The sequence below is a fragment of the Lycorma delicatula genome, chromosome 2 (genome assembly GCF_047948215.1).
Source record: "Lycorma delicatula isolate Av1 chromosome 2, ASM4794821v1, whole genome shotgun sequence".
Classification (NCBI taxonomy): Eukaryota; Metazoa; Arthropoda; class Insecta; order Hemiptera; family Fulgoridae; genus Lycorma; species Lycorma delicatula.
In genome coordinates, this window is record NC_134456.1 from 134,721,003 (window position 1) to 134,741,219 (window position 20,217).

Below are 20,217 nucleotides of genomic sequence, written 5' to 3' on the forward strand. Positions count from 1 at the left end.
AATTAATTTACAATTAAATTATTTAAAACATAATATAGTTTTAAATGTATTTTCTGTAATTATTGTCAAAATCAAAATGTATTCTTCAATTTGTCCAGCTGAAAATTAAATTTCATTTTTTTATTTTAAATAAAATTTTATTCAAACAATTTAATAGAATTGCCAACTTGTACTCATTTTATATATTTGAGCTAAGTAGCTTTATTCTTCATTTTTATTTTCAATTCTAAAATTTCTAAAAACTATTCTGCATATTGGAGATGGAATGTTAATTATTTATTAGTATTCTGCCATATTGGGTAATTTATTAATACAACTTTTAAAGGTGTGTTCATTAAATTTAGTTTTGAAGAATCAAATAGGCTAATGTGGTTCATTGAAATGGATCACACTGGTCAAAATTGATTTTATAAATATTATATCTTGTCAAATTTAATTTTGGAATTCATATTGCTAATTTTTACAATATTTTTATGGTTTATGTGCTTCATAAAAATTACACTGATAAACATAATTTTTGTTTCCTAATACGCGATACATGATTTTAATCTGTTTTTTGATGCAGAAAATGAATATGAACTCAGAATCTTTCAATCACCCACCATTTTTGAAAAAAAAATTTATTTTAATTAAAGGATTTTTTCATTTTTCAATGTATAGTTAGCATTTTAAGCTCCTATATTGTATTTTGTTAGCTCATATTTTTTTGTTTAACTTTGCTGACATAATTTGTAAGCTATAAATAAACAATACTAGACAAGGAATTAAATCATGTCATATTCACATATCATGACGTATGTACCTACGGTTTGGCGTGAACTAAAGGATCATGTAACCGATTGTTACTTTTGTTTAACACGTGTGTCTGGAATTTCTAAAAATCTAAACATACTGTAAAATTTCCTTCATTGCAATCTGCAATTAGGCCTGTACCTCACGGTGAAATTATCCCAGTTCCTGAGCCACCTCTGAATGTATGTTTGAAGGCAGCGATGAAGAATCAGGCAGTACTGAAAGATACAACAATAATTTTGATTTTGAATTATCTTCTAACACGCAAAATCTTATATCACAAGGTGAATTAAATGACTTGGTTAGGGATTTAAATTTATCAAAAAATCAAGCTGAACTGTTAGGATTAAGACTGCAAGGTTGGAATTTACTTCAAAAATATAAAAAGTTTCGGGCTTTCGAAGCCAACAAAAAGAACTTTCTCAGTACTTTATTGATGGAAATAATTTCGTTTATTGCACAAATATTGATGAGCTTATGTTGCACTTAAGACAAGTTCATAAACCTGAGGACTGGCGCCTTTTTCATAGATTCGCCCAAGTATAATTTAAAAGTGGTTCTGCTACACAACGGTAACAAAAATGCTTCGATACCTATCGCTTACGGTATTCATTTGAAAGAGACATACGATGTGATGAAAGATCTTCTTGAAAAAATAAAAAACATAGCTGGAACATATGTGGTGATTTGAAAGTTATAGCTATTTTGTTAGGCATATAGTTAGGCTATACTAAGTACATGTGTTTTCTTTCGAATGGGACAGCCGAGCTAGGGATATACATTATGTTACCAGCGTGGAAGAAACGAGACGACTTAACTCCAAATGGGAAAAATATTATTCATGAGCCCCTAGTTGAACCCAAACAATATTTTTACCCCCTTTCCATATCAAGCTAGGACTAATGAAAAATTTTGTAAAAGCAGTGAAGGATAGTCCCGGAACTTTACACATCAGGCATAAATTTCCGAATGTAAGTGAAGGAAAAGTTAAAGAAGGAATATTTGTTGGTCCTCAAATAAGAGAGTTGGTCAAAGATGATGTATTTAACTCAATATTAAATAATGTAGAAATTGCAGCTTGGGCTTGATTTAAAGACGTTTGCAAGATGTTTCTCGGCAAACAATAATCCGACAATTACCACGATATTGTTAATCAACTTCTTATTTGATAACAGATCTTTGGCATGTAATATGGCTTTGGAAATACATTTCCTCCACTCACATCTGGATTTTTTCCGGACAACCCCGGAGACGTAAGTGATGAACATGGTGAACGTTTCCACCAGATATTTCGGTGATGGAAAGCCGCTATAAAGGGAAATGGAATACTAACATGCTAGCCGATTACTGTTGGACATTAATTCGGGATGTGCCTGAGGTTATTTATATAAGAAAAGCATCAGCGGAATCATTCTAACACAGTTCTGGCCACGCAAAATTATAACTTACAAATTTTAACTATATTTCCCTTAATTTTTTTTTAAGCGTAATTTATTTAAAACTAAGGATGATAGAAAAATTGTATTTACAGATCTGTAATGTACGCAAAAAAGCGATTCAAGAAATGGTATCATATTTTCAAGAAGTGTTTTTTAGAAACATTAAAATTCTTTTTTTGTCTTATCAGCGTTATTTTTATTCACATTATTTCAATTTTTTCATATTACGAAGTGAAAAATAGTGAATTAGTTATGTTACTTTAAAAAAAATATCTACTGTATATATATATATATATATATATATACATGTATACATATTTATTGTATACATATATATATAATTTATGAACCAATTAATACATCACGAGGTTGGTGATTGAGTAAGTTAAGCTGGCTGTATTATTAAAATGGTTTGAATAGATTTTATATTTGTTTTACTGTTCACAAGTTAAACAACTGACTGTCATGTTGAAGAACAATCAATTAATTTGATTTTGACAACTGTTACATGAAACAAGATATTTTAAATTTAATGAGTTTTTAATAATATAATTATTTCTGAACACTATAGTATCATCAAGAAATGTTTAAATTAATAATTTAATGCAATATAAACATTATACATAATAAATAGTTTTCATTTCTATAAAACTTATATTAAGTTGTGATAAGACTTTAAAAGTTGAAGGCTAGGCAAACATTTTATGCCAGTAGAAACCATACTTATTTTTTTAAAACTATATTCATATCTTTTACGGTATGAATATGATAAAAAATTTCATATCTTTTTGAGCAGTTATGTATGCAATCAATCAGTTTGTTCACAGATTTTTTAACTGTATTTATATCTAATTACTAACAGAAATTCTTGTTATAGAAATTACTATTATTTACATTACATTATAAAATTTATGTTACATTGAATAACAAATATTTATTATCATTATATTGTTCTATTTTTAGTAAATATAAAGAATACCTAATCCAGCCATGGTCAGCTGTAGGGTCCGCGTTATTTGACGATTGTCACGGTGGTTGTGAGTTGTATGTATGTGTGGAGGGGGGTTGAAGAGCTGTTATGCGTGCGTTTCACAAACATCGTTATTACAAAAATAATATTAAGAAATCATATTTAAAATGACATCACCGTCTAATTATTGTATTTACATTTGCATTTAAAGTTAATTTAAATTACGATTTATGATATCCGGCACTTATTACACTAGGTGTGTAGGCCATTGGGTTTATAAACAACTATAACGTATAACAATAAGTAATAAGTATTTAGTATCCTCTTACGTGACAGTAGGATTACAACTGCTGAACTGTAACGAGGCAAGTTCAATAAATTTATTTGTATCCTTTTTATTTAAATTTTTTTGTAAAGTATAGTGTGCGGTGGTTTTCAAAACGGATTGTAGTTTCTTTTGGACATATGGCCTAATAGTGTATTCACGTGAAACAATATAATTTATTTTAATGAATTTTTTTGTTAACACTGAATCCTGTAATTAAAAGCAAAGTAAAAAATAAATAATTGTATGGACAGAGCAAAAAATTGTATATAAGTTGTTAAAATTTACGGAGAAGAAGCTAAGCCCAACCAATCTAAGAAATCAGACGACGGTTTTCTTATTCTCTTGCTTCGTTGTATTAAAGCTGCTGGTGTATCCGATAGTGCGATAACGTGTATAAAAAGGGAAGCTGAAGGCATGTTTTCAAATGAAAATGGTGTATCAAGTTTCTGTACACTGGATAGAAATCGCAAGAGACAAGAACCTGTTACAATGATTGACAATTATGATTCCTCAGCTGTTAAGAATCGTTCATAATTTTTATTTGGCAGGTAAAACAAAACCTACAGTCAAAAAATAAAAAAAAAATAAAGTTCAAAATGATTTCGGTTGGCAAGGAGGAGAAACAAGTTTAAGAACTTTATTACACGATTAAGGATTTAAGTGAGTGAAAATAACAAATAACCGAAAATTGTTGGCAGAGAAATATGATATTGCTATGAAGAGAATGTTTTGTTTGAAAGCAATTAAGAAATTTTTGGAAGAAAATAGACCGATAATATATTTAGATGAAAGGTTTTAACTTCGCACTAATTCGTTAAATCGTGGAAGATGACAGCAGTGAGGGACTTCATCCACCGATTTCCAAAGACGAAAGAAAGGATCATAAATCATGCAGGAGGAAAAGACGGATGTGTTCCAAATGCCTTATTGACATATACTGCTAGCTCAAAAACAGGTGGCTACCACGATAATATGAACCACAGGAATTTCAAACAATGGATTTCCGAAAAACTTTTGGGAAAATTGAAACCAAATTCTGTAGTAGTTCTCGATAACGTACCATACCATTGTTCCAAATTAGAAAAAATTTCAGGTATGGGAACTCTTAAAGCAAAAATGCAGGATGGCTGAAGAGATGGAATATTTCCTTTGATAAATCGATGATTAAAAGAGAGTTAATGGAAGCATCAAATCCGGTTGTAACTTATTCACTGGATATCATTTTAAATGCGGAAGATCATATAGTTCTTAGACTGACTCGTATCACCCGAATTTAAATCCAGTAGAACTAATTTGGGGAATAATAAAAGAGTGTGTGGGAGATCTAAATTTAATCTTTAAAGCAGCAGGTATTATTGCCCTTTTCAAACAAAAGGTTTCTTCTATTGATGCTAGTATGTGGTTAAAATATTACGAGAAAGTTATTGAAATTGAAAAGAACTATTGGCATAAAGAATGTGCCATAGATATTGAACTTGACAAACTAATCAAGCTAAATGGTGAAATTTCTACCGATGAAACAGCGAGCAATTCTGAAGATGAGGTTCAATCAGAGATACTATCTGGAGCTGAAGAAATAGATTCATAAAGTTTGAATACAGAACACAAATCGGTAAGTTTGAATTGCTCAGTTTAAGTGTTAATGAAATGCTTAACCTATACGGTTTTCTAAATTAAATTATTTGAATAATTAAAACATTGTAATAATTAAATAACACATTCGTCCTTATTTAACATTTTACACTAATTTAAGTATTTTATCCGTGGATTTTTTGTATTTCATAATTATTTTGTAAAGTTATTACAGATTACAATTACATTTTAATTAATTTATTTTGATTTTCTTTCTATAGTTAAATTACCTCTTTTACAGCTTCAGTGTATAATGAATTGTAATTTATAAAGTAAATGTTTGCGGTTTAGTTTCATTTGCATTTATAATCGTGAGTCGCACTTGTGATGTGGGACGATATTATATTAGTCGAATGAGTATACTGCCCCTTGCATGGTAGGTGGAAATCGTCAAGTTACGTCGCGCGGCCTGTACCTATGTTTTTGTAATTGTAAGATATGTTATCTTATATTTCTGATAAATGAAAAAACAAAAATACCAAGGAATTTCTCACTTCTCTTCAATAATTTTAGTTCTCTTTCACATATCCTTTTCTATTGTATTGTAATAATAATAATAATTGTAATGCAATAATAATATATTGTAATAATAATAACAGTGCTTAAACTATTTTAATAATATAAACAAAAAAAAAAGTATTAATGCAGTAAGAAAAGAATAAAAGTAAATTTTTGAGTAAATTAAAATATATCATTGAAAGAAATTAGTTAATTTATCATATGTTTAATAGAATAATAATAATTCCATTCGCTTATAAAATATTACAGATTCATTTTTTCAAGTAATAAATCATATTGCAATATTTGTTTCATTTAAATTTATTTTGATTTTACCCAATTGATAGCAACTTGGCATTATTAATTATAAATGTTGTTCAGCATACTTTAGTGTAACCGTCCTTGTGAAACTGTAGAACCTCAGTTCAATAAATATGTAATGTTTCTGACCATATTGTTGTTTCTCCCTTACTAGACATCTTGCTTCGTATGTAAATTTTTTTTTTTTAACCTCTGGGACCACTCTCTCTTAGGTATTACTTCAGAGGATGAGATGAATGATTTGTAGCATGTGTGAAAATGTCATGCCTATCTGGGATTTGAACCCGGGACCTCCAGATGAAAGGCCGAGATGCTATCACTTGCGCCACGGAGGCCGGCACTTCTTATCTAATCAGTTATTATATCCACTTCAGTAACTGAAAAGTGGGTGTTCCAAGATATGAAAGAAGTGAGTTGGGTGAATATAGTGGCAATAACATTTATTTATTAAGAAGTAACAAATCTAAAATTGAAAATTTGTGGTTTAAATGGTATAAAAGAAGTACAAACACGCACTTTGTTCTATTAGCTGGTAATGTGAAATTACTTACCAATTCAAATAGCATTTCTATAACGTGCAGGCTAGTTTAATATGCTGATTTTCAATATCTGCTATTAAAAGGGAATACATTTCATTAATCTTATTGAGTTTGGTTTGATGATTTTTTATTTATTTGGAATTTCTGCAACTGTTTAGCAATACCTTATCATTCGCAGATTAAAAAAAAATTATTATTATTATTTTAATAAATAATAATGATTTGAAATTAATAATTCAATGCATTTTGAAAATATTGTAAAATTATTTTATAGTAACATTTTAAGGTTGATGAAAATTATTTATAACTACTGAATTTACTGAGTTACTTTCAAAATAATGAAACCCTCTCTCAAAGACCTTTTGTAACTAACTTAGGGAGAATATGGTAGTACTGTTGCAAATGAAAACTGTCTTTAAGTAGTTAGAAAACCCCCTAAATACATAATCAAAAGTACTTGATTTATGTTTTGTTTGTACATTTACCATGTGATTTTCATAAAATTATTTTTTGTTTTAAATTACATATTCTTAAAGTGTGTTGTGAAGTTTTGTGTGCTACATGAAAAATTTGTAATATTGTGGTTAATATAAATGCCTTTATTTTTTTATAATGCGATTTATAAAATTTGGTTATATTGTTTTATTCAAATAGAATGAATTTTACATCTGATTATGTACTTGAGAGGTCTTCTAACCTTTTTAAAACGGATGCAGATACTCCACTGAGGAAGAAGTTAATAATTAGCTTCAATATGCCTTTTCAGCATTAAAAAAGTTCCATTAATTTGAAAGTGAATTGTTTAATTATCTTTTAATGTATTATCACAATTTGAAATATTTTTCAGTGAATCCACTTATAATAATCTTTCAAGATTGATGGAGGAGATTGCATTTTATTCCATGTTCCTCTTAGGTTTTTCTGGGAAATAGAGGCCCTTGGTTAATAAAGTTTTATATGGATATTTAATAACAGCATGATTGTACAATAAAATAAAATTATATGCTGAAAAAAGTTAAATTTTATATATATATATATATATATATATATATATATATATATATATATTATTCTCTGTTCAGTTGAAATAAGTGAAGTGACTTTCTTAATTTATAAAAATGTGTTTGTCAGTTTTTCAAAACTTCTATGTATAACTTCTGGGAACAGTTTTATACATCTGAGAAGAAGTGAGATCTTTTATTAATTTTTTTTTACATTTTGAAATAATATTATTTTCTTTATGAAACTACTATTGCATTTGTTCTGTCTTATATATTTTATTAAGATTATTTAGATATGAAAGATAACTATTCATCCGTGACAAATTATCGTGATGTGGTCTTTTTCTATAATTTAATATTCACATTCCTTGTGTGGAGAAAGTAATTGTATTCATCATACTGTAAATGAAAATTTTAATTTATTATTGTATTGTAGTAGGGTAGTGTTCTTTAAAATAATTTAATATATTGTCTTGTATATTTCATTCAGGCTGGAGGCTAGTAGTTAGACAACTATATTATTTTAATGTAAAAGTTGCTATATAGGTTATACGGAAAGTAAAATCTTATATATTTTATATGTGCATTATTTTTCTTTAGGCATTTTAGTTACTTATTGTTTCTTTAATAAAGTATGTTTATTTTCTGATGTTATTCATGAAGTGTTCGTTAAGTGTTATAAACTAAAATTAATCATTTTATTATATTTTGAAATAATTTAGATTGTTAATTTATTCTCAAAGCACTTAGGTGAATTTTAAGAAGAATGGAAATATATTTCATTTCTTGTATTTAGTGTATGTTTCATGTTAATAAGCTATTTATTAACAATTTTAATTCTAAAAAGTTAATATCTCTCTAGTTTGTCTGCTAGAAACTTAAAGATTATTACTATTTTTAAACAAAATTATGAAAAAATTTAATGAAATGATTTAAATTTATTCAAAAAGTTTGGTATGTTTGATAATAATAGATCTTTTATTGTATAATCTTGATTTTAAAAAAAATGTGTGAATGTAATTTACAGCAGGATTAATATTTGAATTTTGCAATTTCAATTTTCATTTATCAAAAAACTGCCAGAACAAATTTGATTAATAATTCTTTATCTATTAAATGCAGTATAAATTTATAGGATTTTTTTCTTTAATTGTAATTTTTGTGGAATACAGAAGAATATTAAATAATATTATAGTAGAGATTTAAAGTACGATATTTTAATTTTATGTTTTCTTTCTTGTGGGAGTGGTCTGAACTATAATATTATATCCCTTTGAAAGAATTATTGAGTTAAGAGAGACACGGGAAGGAAAAGATAGAGATTTAATAAATTCTTAATTTGGGAGGTTGAAAGAACTCTTATTCCTTATGTCACACTCACAGCCAACCCCTTTTTTAAAAATAAATATGTGTGTATTTCTTTTGTGTAGACTAAATAAAAAACTGTGCTAAATCTTCAAGTAATTAAAAAATCTGTTTCAATAAGTGAAGGTTATTATAAATAAAATATCTCATTAATAATATATTACTTATGTTATTAATTTTGACTTAACTTAAATCTTATTATATTTACTGATTATCCAAATTGAAACTGGCAGAAATGGCATTCTGTTGACGCTTGGGTAGATATAATACCTATCACTGGTATTCTGGTTAAGATAATAAATCTCCTTACAGCCTGATGGTTCCATAACACCAAGAATATCTTGTGAAATTATATCCTAGTAATTGAAGAGTGTGGAAATAATGATAAATTGTTATGTTGTCGAAACCAAATTCCATGATATTGAAATTATGCTTAATAATTCCTAAGCACCAAAGATCCAGAGAAAAAATAATCTGGGTGGAATTTCATTGCATGGTGCTGGTATTTATTACTAATGGCATATACTGACAGCATACAACTTAATAGAATAATGTAGCTAATTATCACATATTCAGTGCTCATAAAATGATTAAAAAACAAAATAGGGTCCTTAACCTTAAAACAGTAGTTTCATCATTAGATCACTCTCATATATATGAAACAGTAACTTCATATAGATAGGCGAGAGCAATGTAAGGTGTTTTAAGGATATTGAATCTTGACTGCCATATGTTATGATGCAACATAATCTGAAAGCGGTAAAGTGGTTACCCAAGGAAGCAATTAGAACATCTTTAGGATTTTGTGGCTTAGTCTTTGTTGATATTGATGATGAATGAATAAATAAATACTTTATTCATATTAGAACATAATTATATAAAAATATCGATCATGATGGAAATTATTGATGTGCAATTTTTTGGATTACAAAAAAGAAATGCTCAGCATTTTTTTGAATGGAGGAAAACAATGGAAAATTCTTAATCACTCTAGTATTACAAAGTTAATGAAAGGATATTGGTTAAAGTTCATATTAGTACATAAAATGATTGATTATATATAAGTGAGAGAGGTCTAGATTTAACTGTTAAACCTATTGCTCAAGTGAGGTTAAAATAGTATTACAATGTTTTACATTTAGTTATACATAATACTCATAATAATACCAAATTCTGCCTGAAAATTTATTTTTCTTATTAAGTAAAAATTATAACCTCATTTAATGAAATAATTAAAAATAACAGGTAGACTGAATGCAAACCATCAAGTTTAAACTCACCACCACCGTGAATCACTGCATAAGCATATATAAAAAATACACCAATTACAAATAACCATTGAAAAGTCAACATTTGAGGTTATGTTGATTTTGTATAGATGTACTTTTCTTTTTATTAGTCTGTTGTTGAGCTTAAATTGAGCATAACTGAAGAACGACTCAACTAGTCAAATTTTCATATACACAACTTCAGATACACCTATTACAGCATATCTGAATTTCAGTAAAAGTGATCTAGTAGTTTTGGAGATTTTTGAGCCACAAATTTTAATCACAGGCCCAAACATATAAAAAAAATTACATTTTAAGTGAATGGTATTTTCATACTTGCATACCTCATAACATGAAGAAAATTTTATTTCATTACCCAATCCCATCGTGTGACTCAGTCACACGATGAAGTCACAAATACTGTACTTTTCCTTGAAAAGTCGGTAAAAAGTGGCATGATTTGTTGTAAAATGTTATTAAATAAAATCAAACAGGATTAAACAACAAAATATGTAAATAAAAATATGAAGTCTAGTGACCATATTCCTTCAAAATTAGGTTCCAATGAAAAAAGATCACCATCAGTATGCATTATTCACATGCATTGCTGCACTGTTCACCATTGTTTGCTCCCAGTTACTCTGTCTTATTACTTATTTGTTAACCTCTGAAATTATAACCACTAGAATTAACCATTAGTAAATGGCCAAACTGTAATGAGAGAGAACAATATATGAATAAAGAATTCCCTTTATTGATGTAGAAATGGAGTACATTTGATGATCTTAAATATCTTTCAAAGAGAAAGGAAGAGAGAGCGAGAGAGAGAGAGAGAAAGACAAACAGACAGGTACACAGATAGATATATATGAAGATTGAGAGAAAAAGATAATATTAAATTGTTTTTGTTATATTTGATCCCTTTTTCCTCATTAACCCCCTTTCTCACTCCCTGCTTTTCTATTTTGCACAATTTCAAGGGAAATTATAAAGGACACTGTTCTTTATAGGAACTCACAAAATAATTATTTTTAAACTATGCTTTTTTAGTTTCTAAAGCTAGATTGTTACCGAAATGAATATACTGTATAATTGTAGCGCTTGTGTATTAAATTACTATGTGTGCTATTCTTATCTTTATAATGTTAAGTTGAAATTCTGAGTTGTTTATTAATACAGAAAACATAGAAACTTATCCAGTCTAAGATATTATCATTTTTGTGTTATCCTGCTTAATCATAACATTCGAATGTTAGAATTGAAGACAGTTATCATAAAAAAGATGAGTACATGGATTAAGGGATCATACATTCTATACTTAGAGGAGCTAGTAGTTAAAAGTGAAAAAAAAGGATAAGAATAAATTTAAGTTCTTTGTTTTTGTCTTACAGTGGAGATAGGAATCTTCTATAATTTTTGTGTTTATTTTTAGCTTTTAATGTTCAAAATGATCTTAATGGTATATATATGAGAGTCATTAATTTTAACTCAAAAGTAAGTTTCCACTTTATCATTATTTTGAGCTGAAGTAGTTGCTTCTGATGTTTTAATTTACAGTCTGTTAAATATAATGATTAATATTTCTGTGAAATAATAAAAGCTGTTGTTAGTTCTATTTCATTTTTTTCACTCTATATTCTGAAGTAAATACTAGAATTTTTTTCGATATTATTATGTATTTTTCATTGTAATCTAAAGGCTATTCAGAAAGTAACCTCTGATTTTTTCATTAAAAAATCACCAATTGATTAAAAACAATTTATTATATACATCTTTTAGCTACTTTTTACATAATTGCCGTCCAAATTAACGCACTTGTCATATCTGTAAAAAGATTTTTTGAGTACTCTTGTCAGAAAACTTTGCTGCCTGTGAATTAAGCCAGATAGTAACACCGTTTTTCAAAATGCTGCTTGACCTCATCTTAACAGTTGATGAAACTTGGGTTAAATTTGTTAATGTGAAAACAAAAGCCCAATCAATACAGTGGGGGTACACCAGTTTTCGAAAACGCATAAAGGCCCATCAAATACTTTCTTCAAAAAAGCTGTTTTTTGGGACTGTAAAGGTGTGATATTGATTGATTTTATGGAAGGAGGCATGATAGTTAATACTGAAACTTACTGCAATGAAGAAATTGAAAAGGGCATACAAAACATATGACATGGAATGTGAGTTCAGGCATCTTTTTTTTAGTGACAATGCTCATCCACATACTGCAGTGTACACTCAACACCAAATTGAAAGTTTTAAATGCGAGTTGTTTAACCATCCTCCATACGTCTCTGATTTGGCTCCCAATGATTAACACCTTTTCATGGACATGAAGAGATAGCAATGCAGCATTTTGAAAATGATGAGGAGTTGAAAAACAGTGTTAATTCATAGGTGGTAGAGTTTTATAATGATATATTCAAAAACTTGTTTTCAGATATGACAAATGCCTTAATTTGGTTAGATAGCAATTATGTAGAAAAGTAGCTAAAAGTGTAGCTATAAGAAATTTATAATAAATTGTTTTTTTATCAGTTGGTGTTTTTTAATAATGAATCAGAAGTTACTTTCTGGATAGCTCTTGTATATTTAGTGTTTTCAACCTGCTGGTATTATGTTTAATATTGCCAATTGTTATGCTAGGATTCTATATTTATTATCTGATAGTGATGGAAGTTTTTCACTGAAAAGATTACCAAAATCATTGTTCATGGTACTCATTATGATTTTTTTTGATTCTGACTAGTGTATATCTGTCTTACATAATAAAAATAGAATGAGTGAGAAATATTCCTCCAAAACACCTTGGCAAGAAGGCTAACAAGTATTAAGTTGTATCAGGTGCTAGTATAAGCATACATTTACGACTTTATTAATAGGGCACTATAACCCTAAACATATTTCACTTCATACTCCATATTGTTTGTTTTTCTATAACCCAGAGTGACGAGTTTGTTATAGCGACCCATTATCGAGTATAATAAAAACTGTTTATTCATTTATCATCATAACCAGTAAACACATTAAATGTAATTTATAATCAATATTAATTTTATTTCATCTACTCTATTTGTAATTTAATTTTTACTACTCTGTTATAATTGTATGCATTTTTTTTAAATTAAATAAATGTTGCCAGTTATGAAAAACATGTGACTATGAATTTTTACTAAACATTGTTCTGTAAACAAGATTACCTTAATTTGATCTTTTAAATGACTACTTGAAGTTAGCTTTATGGAATTTTTTGCTTAGACCTTTTCCCATCCTATTACTAAGACTGATGAAAATGGTGGAAAATTTGCTACTGTAAGTTCAACTTTACATGACAACTGAATCATGCACACATACACAGGGGTAACTAATGGTTGTAGAAATACAGTCATGTTATCATACATACCTCATCTTAATCTGTTGTTTTATTTATTCATAAAAAAGTAACAATAGATTGCTTTTAGAATGAATATGATCTGGAAAAAAAGAATTTTCAGCTTGAGGTTGGTATTTTAACAGCATCAAATACTTTGAGTAAAAATGTAAAGATTCATTCATTACCAAGGAATAAATCTTAAATGGCATGAATTGTGAAAAGTTTGATGTTTTAATCTTCAATAGCACACATTTTTATTACTTGTACATATTTCTCATGTGTTTAATTTATGATTAAACATGTTTATTGTTAATATTATTACTCATTCATTATTTTAAGAATTTTAATTGTATTTGGTAATAATTATTGCATTGAAGCTATATTAATCCAAGGAATGGTAAATAAATTTTTCCTGGTAATTACACGGTCCGATTCAGTAATGTAAAATCTGGTTAGTAGGTAAAAAGTACTACACTTTGGTTTAATAGCCTAAAATGTTTTAAAACTGTGGTAAAAAATAATATTAAGCAAGTGTGTGCATAAATAAAATAAAAATAATTACTAGAAACCTAGAGTGAATATGAATCTGATCTGAAGATGTGTGATCTGGTCGTACATCATTGTAAAATGGGTAGTAGTGTGTACAGAATTACTCTTAATAAAATTAATTATCTTAGTAATAAAAAAAACACGATCACCACAGAAAAGTAATTAAATCATTAGGTTTTAAATAGACTATAAAATATTGTAATTAGTAGTTTATATTATAAGAATTGGGAGTACAACTCTAGAAGCTGTAACAAATTTGTGAATTTATTGTGACAATAAATATTTAAGTCATTAAGGAAATTATAATTTATGTACATGATGTTATCGAAAAAAGTATTTGCACCTACTTGACAATTTTATAAAATTTCTGGGGATTTGAAATACTGGTATTTTAAATATTATGATGTTTAGAGCTTTAACTTAATGTTTATTTAGTAAGATTATTTTGGTTAACATTTACTGCCAACTTCTAACAACAACTTTCTTCTTGTTATTTCATAAAATTAATCATTTAGAATTTTTTATCAGGTTTTAACAAATTTCTTTGTCTTAAAATCTAAAAAAAAATAAAGCTGTACAATGTACTGCTTTGTGTTAATGTGGTACCTTATTGCCGTTTTAAAAAATGTTTGTTCATTTACTTATTGTTGATTTTTATTTATTAAGTGTAATGTTTTGTTGTAGGGATACCTAGAAAGATGGGAGAGCAGTCCGGACTGTGCAGTTAGCAAATCACAGCTAGCTGATCTTTTTAATAATATTAGAGAAATCTACCATTTTAATAGGTATGGTGTTAAAAGTAATTGTTAATTATAAAACATAAAAAATTTAGAAATAACTATACACTGCATAATTACAAAAATAATTTTAGAGCAATTGAACCGTAATATAAATGGATTTATATTGCATTACCATTTTTTACATTAATTTTATGATTTTTTTGCAATCTATATTGTAAACAATCTGTCTCACTTAGATATTCAGGTTGTATTGCAGTTAATATTAGGAATAGCATATTCCTGTACTCAGGCTCAAATTCACTTAAATTATATATAATACTTTTAATACAATAATACTTTTAATTTTTTCTGTATGCCTGCTTAAAAGCATAGCTAAAGCAGGTCTAATGGATCTGACTGTCTCCTGTTGTTTGAGAGTTACTGAACTTGATGGTAATATGTATGTATTTGTGTGTTATATGTAAAAAAAATTATTTCTGACTATTACCTTGATTCTATTTCACTAGTATACTTGCCTCATCAGAGTTTAGTTGTTTATAATGAATAACCTGAGTACTGACGAGGTGCTAACTTTCCAGACATATAATTACACCCATCTTCATGTTGTATAAAAATTACATTGATATTGGGTAAAGCCTATTATGGGACAGTATGATCACTACCAGAAACTACCAAACCAGTATGTATGACCAAAACCAAAACTAACTGGTATGTAACTAACAAAACTGGAGTTTTCGTGTAGATTAAAATAACCTATTCTTTTAAAAGGGGAAAAATTTATAGTTGAGTTATAATCTCCTTTTTGGAGCTTTATGTTTGCAATAATAATGGTTACGACTTACAACACTCAGTTCAAGGAGCACGTAAAAAATATCAAAATTAAGAAAAATAAAATAAAAATATTTGTACTAAAAAATACCAGAAAATAAGGATTAAAAGTTAAAATAACATTAAGTAATATTCATAATCTTTATGTGAATGAAGCTTATTTATTTAAATATTACAATATTTTTAATTTAATTTTCAGATCCTTCCTGTGTCAGCTGGAACAATGTGGGTTGGATCCAGTGAAGGTGGCTCGTTGCTTTGTCAGTAACAATGCTGGCTTTTCTATTTATACAGACTACTGCACCAATTATCCTCGGTAAGGCTTTTTTTAAATATATTTCATCATTGACATTCTTCTGTTATCTTTGTTTATTACTATCTTATAAGTTCATTTGTACTTATCTTCTTTTTTAATAAAACGTTTATGTATAATGAACTTGATACTTTGCTTATACCATCCATTGAAGTGCAAACATTTTTACCAGGAATTTTTCTATTCTGTTAAAAGTAATTTTATGACTGCAGGTGCAAATGGATCATCGTCAATCATCTTTAGTTCCCTTTAACCCACATTTCCTCGGGTTGGACCTTCTACAAAGTTTCTCCATCTGATCCATGAACCATCTCTATTCCATTACTTTCACTACATCCTCTCTCTTGCGCATTTCCTCCATTATTATATTTATCCATTTCTTTCTTGGTTTACCCCTTAGTTTTCCACCTGTTTCCTCTGCATGCAGCATACTGTTTGGTAAACTTTCTTTTGAATAAATGGATGTGAATGTATAATTTTTTAAAAACTTTTTTAATCTGGAACAGGTTATTTTTTAATCCGATTGTAATATTATTAGTATTGGACAGTAGTCCAGATATTAATGTAACATAACATGTATTGTAACTGGCTATTGGTTGATTCTAAAATGAACTACTGTTTAAAATGAAGTTACATTTCTGAATAATATTTTCAATTTTGTTTATTTTTTTATTTTTTGATAGATTTTAACTCAAGTTATTTATCATTAGCTATTGATCACCTTAATTTTAGAAACACAAATGACATGTTATTTTTATTAGGATGCCCATAAATGTTTATAATGTATTAAAAATTACTGCTTAATAAACATGTATTGGTGTTTAAGTTTGTTTAAAATAAAGGAAAGTATTTAATAAATTCTGGATTACTTTCACTGATACGTGGTTTTTATCCGAAAGCAGAATTAAATATTACGATTCTTAATGTAATATATTGTACATGTTACTACTATAATGGTGGTAATGATAATTATGAGAGGTTACATTATTTTATTTTTGATAGATTTTTAACATTTATATTTTATGTTTACAGTACTGTCAGTGTTTTGACAGAATTAATGCGACAGGAAGGGACAGTGCGATTGTTCAGAGAACGTCAGGCAGCTTTACAACACACTTTACCACTTGGTTCTTATCTTCTTAAACCAGTTCAAAGGATATTGAAGTATCATTTATTACTGCAGGTAATTTTATGATTTTTTTTATAGTTTCAACTTATCTGTTAATTAGTTTTTATTATGTCAATAATTAATTTATAAAAATCTGACTTGGACACTATATGACTTCCTTGTACACCTATTAAATTACATATTCACATTTTTTTAAAATGAAAAGTACATAAAATTTTATTTCATTAATAACTTCTAATATTTTTCATTTTTTAAAAATTATTACTGAATTATTATTTATTGTAACATCTTTTTTACAATCAGAGGTTAATAATTAATTATTAATAAATCAATATATTTAAATTAAAAAAAAAAGTTAAAAAAAAGATATGAATTCTGATTCAAATTGATCTGTCTTCCTTTTCTAAGATACAAATATTTCATTAATTAAAAATTCATTTGGTTATAACTCTGGAACCAATGAAAATAAGTACCACTTATGATATATCGTTGAAAAGCTCTCAATGACGGATTATTACTGCAGTTAAGAAAAAGTTAAAAATCCAATTGTTTGGGGATTTTGGGCTTTTTTGAACACTTTTGGTTCAGTTGATTGCAGTCAAAAGGAAGATGCACAACTAGATGTTACAATCCAAAATCCAAAATTTCATCATCCTGCGGCTAATGAGTTATGCGAGATACATACATACATATGTATATACAGACATCATGCCAAAACTAGTCAAAATGGATTCAGGGATGGTCAAAATGGATATTTCTGTTGAAATCTGAAAACGAAATTTTTTGTGATACTACTTCCTTTACTTTGTACAAAGAAGTAATAATTATTCAGACTGCTTCTGAAAAGTTGATTATTGAACTTGAAATAATTATTTTTTTACATCATTTGAATAAATATAAAAATTGAAAGTGATAATAATATGTAATCGATGTGGTGAAAAAGTGATCTTATTTATTTTGAAGTACCCAAATTTAGTATTTGTCCATTCATGCTTACTGTAATTATAATCAATCCTAATTTAATCCTTAATTATTTTAAATCTTAATTTTAGTACCCTTTTTATTTTAATTAATACTGTTACTTGTGGGAAAAAAGATTGTGTATTTGAAACACTGAATGTTAAAAATTGATCTACCCAAACTAGTCAGTTGATAAGTAATTTTGATTAATGTTTTGTTGATCTTTTTTAAGTTTACGAAATAATGAAGATTGCTTAGTTACTTGTGTTAATGCTTGAGTTAATTCACCGTAGGCTTTTGATGCTTGAATGTGGGAATATGGAAATGGAATTTTGTAGCTTATGAAAAAGTCCCATACCTGTCTGGGATTTGAACCTGGGACTCCCAGATGAAAGGTCCCAGGTGAAATGCTACTGCTCTTGTCTCTGAGATTGGCAGTTCATCATTATTACAAAAAAATAATGATCTATGAGTAAATTATGTAAATATAATGTTGGTTCGCATGTTTTGGTAAATGGATCTGTTTCCATATCTTACCTCTATGTAATGTGAGAATTTTCTAGTTATTATAAATAAGTAAATAATAATTTTATGTTCACCTATTAGTAGTTAGCTTATTATGGGATGATTCCTGAGAATATATGGCTGGACTGGTGTCTCTTTATAAATAATCTGCATCCATTTGTTTATATAGACTACATACTTGCTAGTCTGCATAATCCTTAATTATTAAAAAATAAAACTTATTGATTGATGTAGGTATATAACAAATTATTCAGTTCTTTATTGAAAACTTGCTTCTTATAAAATAAAATTCACCTTGACGAGAAGTAACAATCACTATGTTTTTTGCTATTGATATATAGGTGGATATTTAAGGTACTACTTTGAAATTATTAATATTCATTTCTATTTGTATAAATTGTTCTGTTTGTAAATTTTTTCTTTATTAATTAAGTTAGTAACATTTTGTATTCAAACTGCCAAAATGAATCAGAAATGTTTAGTAAGTAACATTAATTAAATCATAGAAAGTTGTGTAAATTTTTTTATCATGTTTAAATCACTATAATTTTAACTATTTATAACCAAATAAATGAATATTTATATTCTTTTATTTATTATTTATTAAAAACTACATGTGTTTTTGTTTATTTATATGAGTGGAAGTCAAGGAACTACTCCTCATATCATCACCAACTTAAAGTAATGAATGTGAAAAACTACATTTTTCAGTTTACTATTTGAATGTCCTGCATCTTGTGGTAAATTATCTTAGGAAGACTAGTTTAAACTTTATCACTTTTACAAATGTCTATTTTGTGGCATTAATAATGCATGACTAACGAATAAATTCAATTACTATTACACAAATTCACTATTACTAAAATCACTATTACAAAAATTCTCTCAACATGATCTTTACATATTTTAACGAATAACTCACATTCGTGAATTTACACTACTTATTTTATATTCTTCTTGTATGTAATTATTTGCAGAGTCATGAATGTGCCACATTCATTTTTTTCAGAGGTACGTGTTTGCCTTAAATGTAAACTATAATATTTCAGTAGTTCAAACAAAGTATTTCTCTTTTCACAAGTCTCCATCAATTCTATTGCGGAAGAAGCAAGACAAGAAATATACAAACATTTCTACTCATTAGAGACAGTACAAACCCAGCATGAGTTTTTCATTCGTCTTATTGAAGACTTGTATACTCTTTTAATTTACTGACTCTTAAGTTTAAGTTTACTAACTCTTAATTTTTTCTGACATATTTATACTTTTTGTACTTTTTGGATATTTGAGTTGTCAGTTTTCTTCTTATAATTATTATTAAAAAAACAAAACATTAGTAACGTTTAGTAACTTTATTTAAATTTTCATAGTTTTTTCAAACATTGTAATAAACTTTTCAATACCTTGATAACTTCAAATTATTTAATGATCCTGCAGTCCTTTATTAATACTCCTCACTAAACAGAATAAATTTAGCTTCCAAAATGCAGAAAAAAAATTGTTTATGAAGTAAATTGACAAATATGGTATACTCTATAGTTTACACTTTTCAATTTATTGACAGATTAAAATTGTCAGGTTAATGTAGAGTATCAAATTTTATTTTAATTTACTTTTATGTCAATATTAATGCCCAATTAAAGGTAATAATGT

General features: G+C 27.5%; 1 protein-coding gene across 1 annotated transcript in view; it reads left to right on the plus strand.

The window, feature by feature from the left end:
* The window catches only part of LOC142320257 (uncharacterized), a 482,609-nt gene that overhangs the window by 437,157 nt on the left and 25,235 nt on the right, over positions 1-20,217 (plus strand). Inside the window, exons 5-7 of the mRNA XM_075357959.1 lie at positions 14,754-14,854; positions 15,837-15,953; positions 16,983-17,133. Coding sequence (XP_075214074.1) covers positions 14,754-14,854; positions 15,837-15,953; positions 16,983-17,133 — 369 coding nt within the window. The remainder of the gene's footprint in view (positions 1-14,753; positions 14,855-15,836; positions 15,954-16,982; positions 17,134-20,217) is intronic.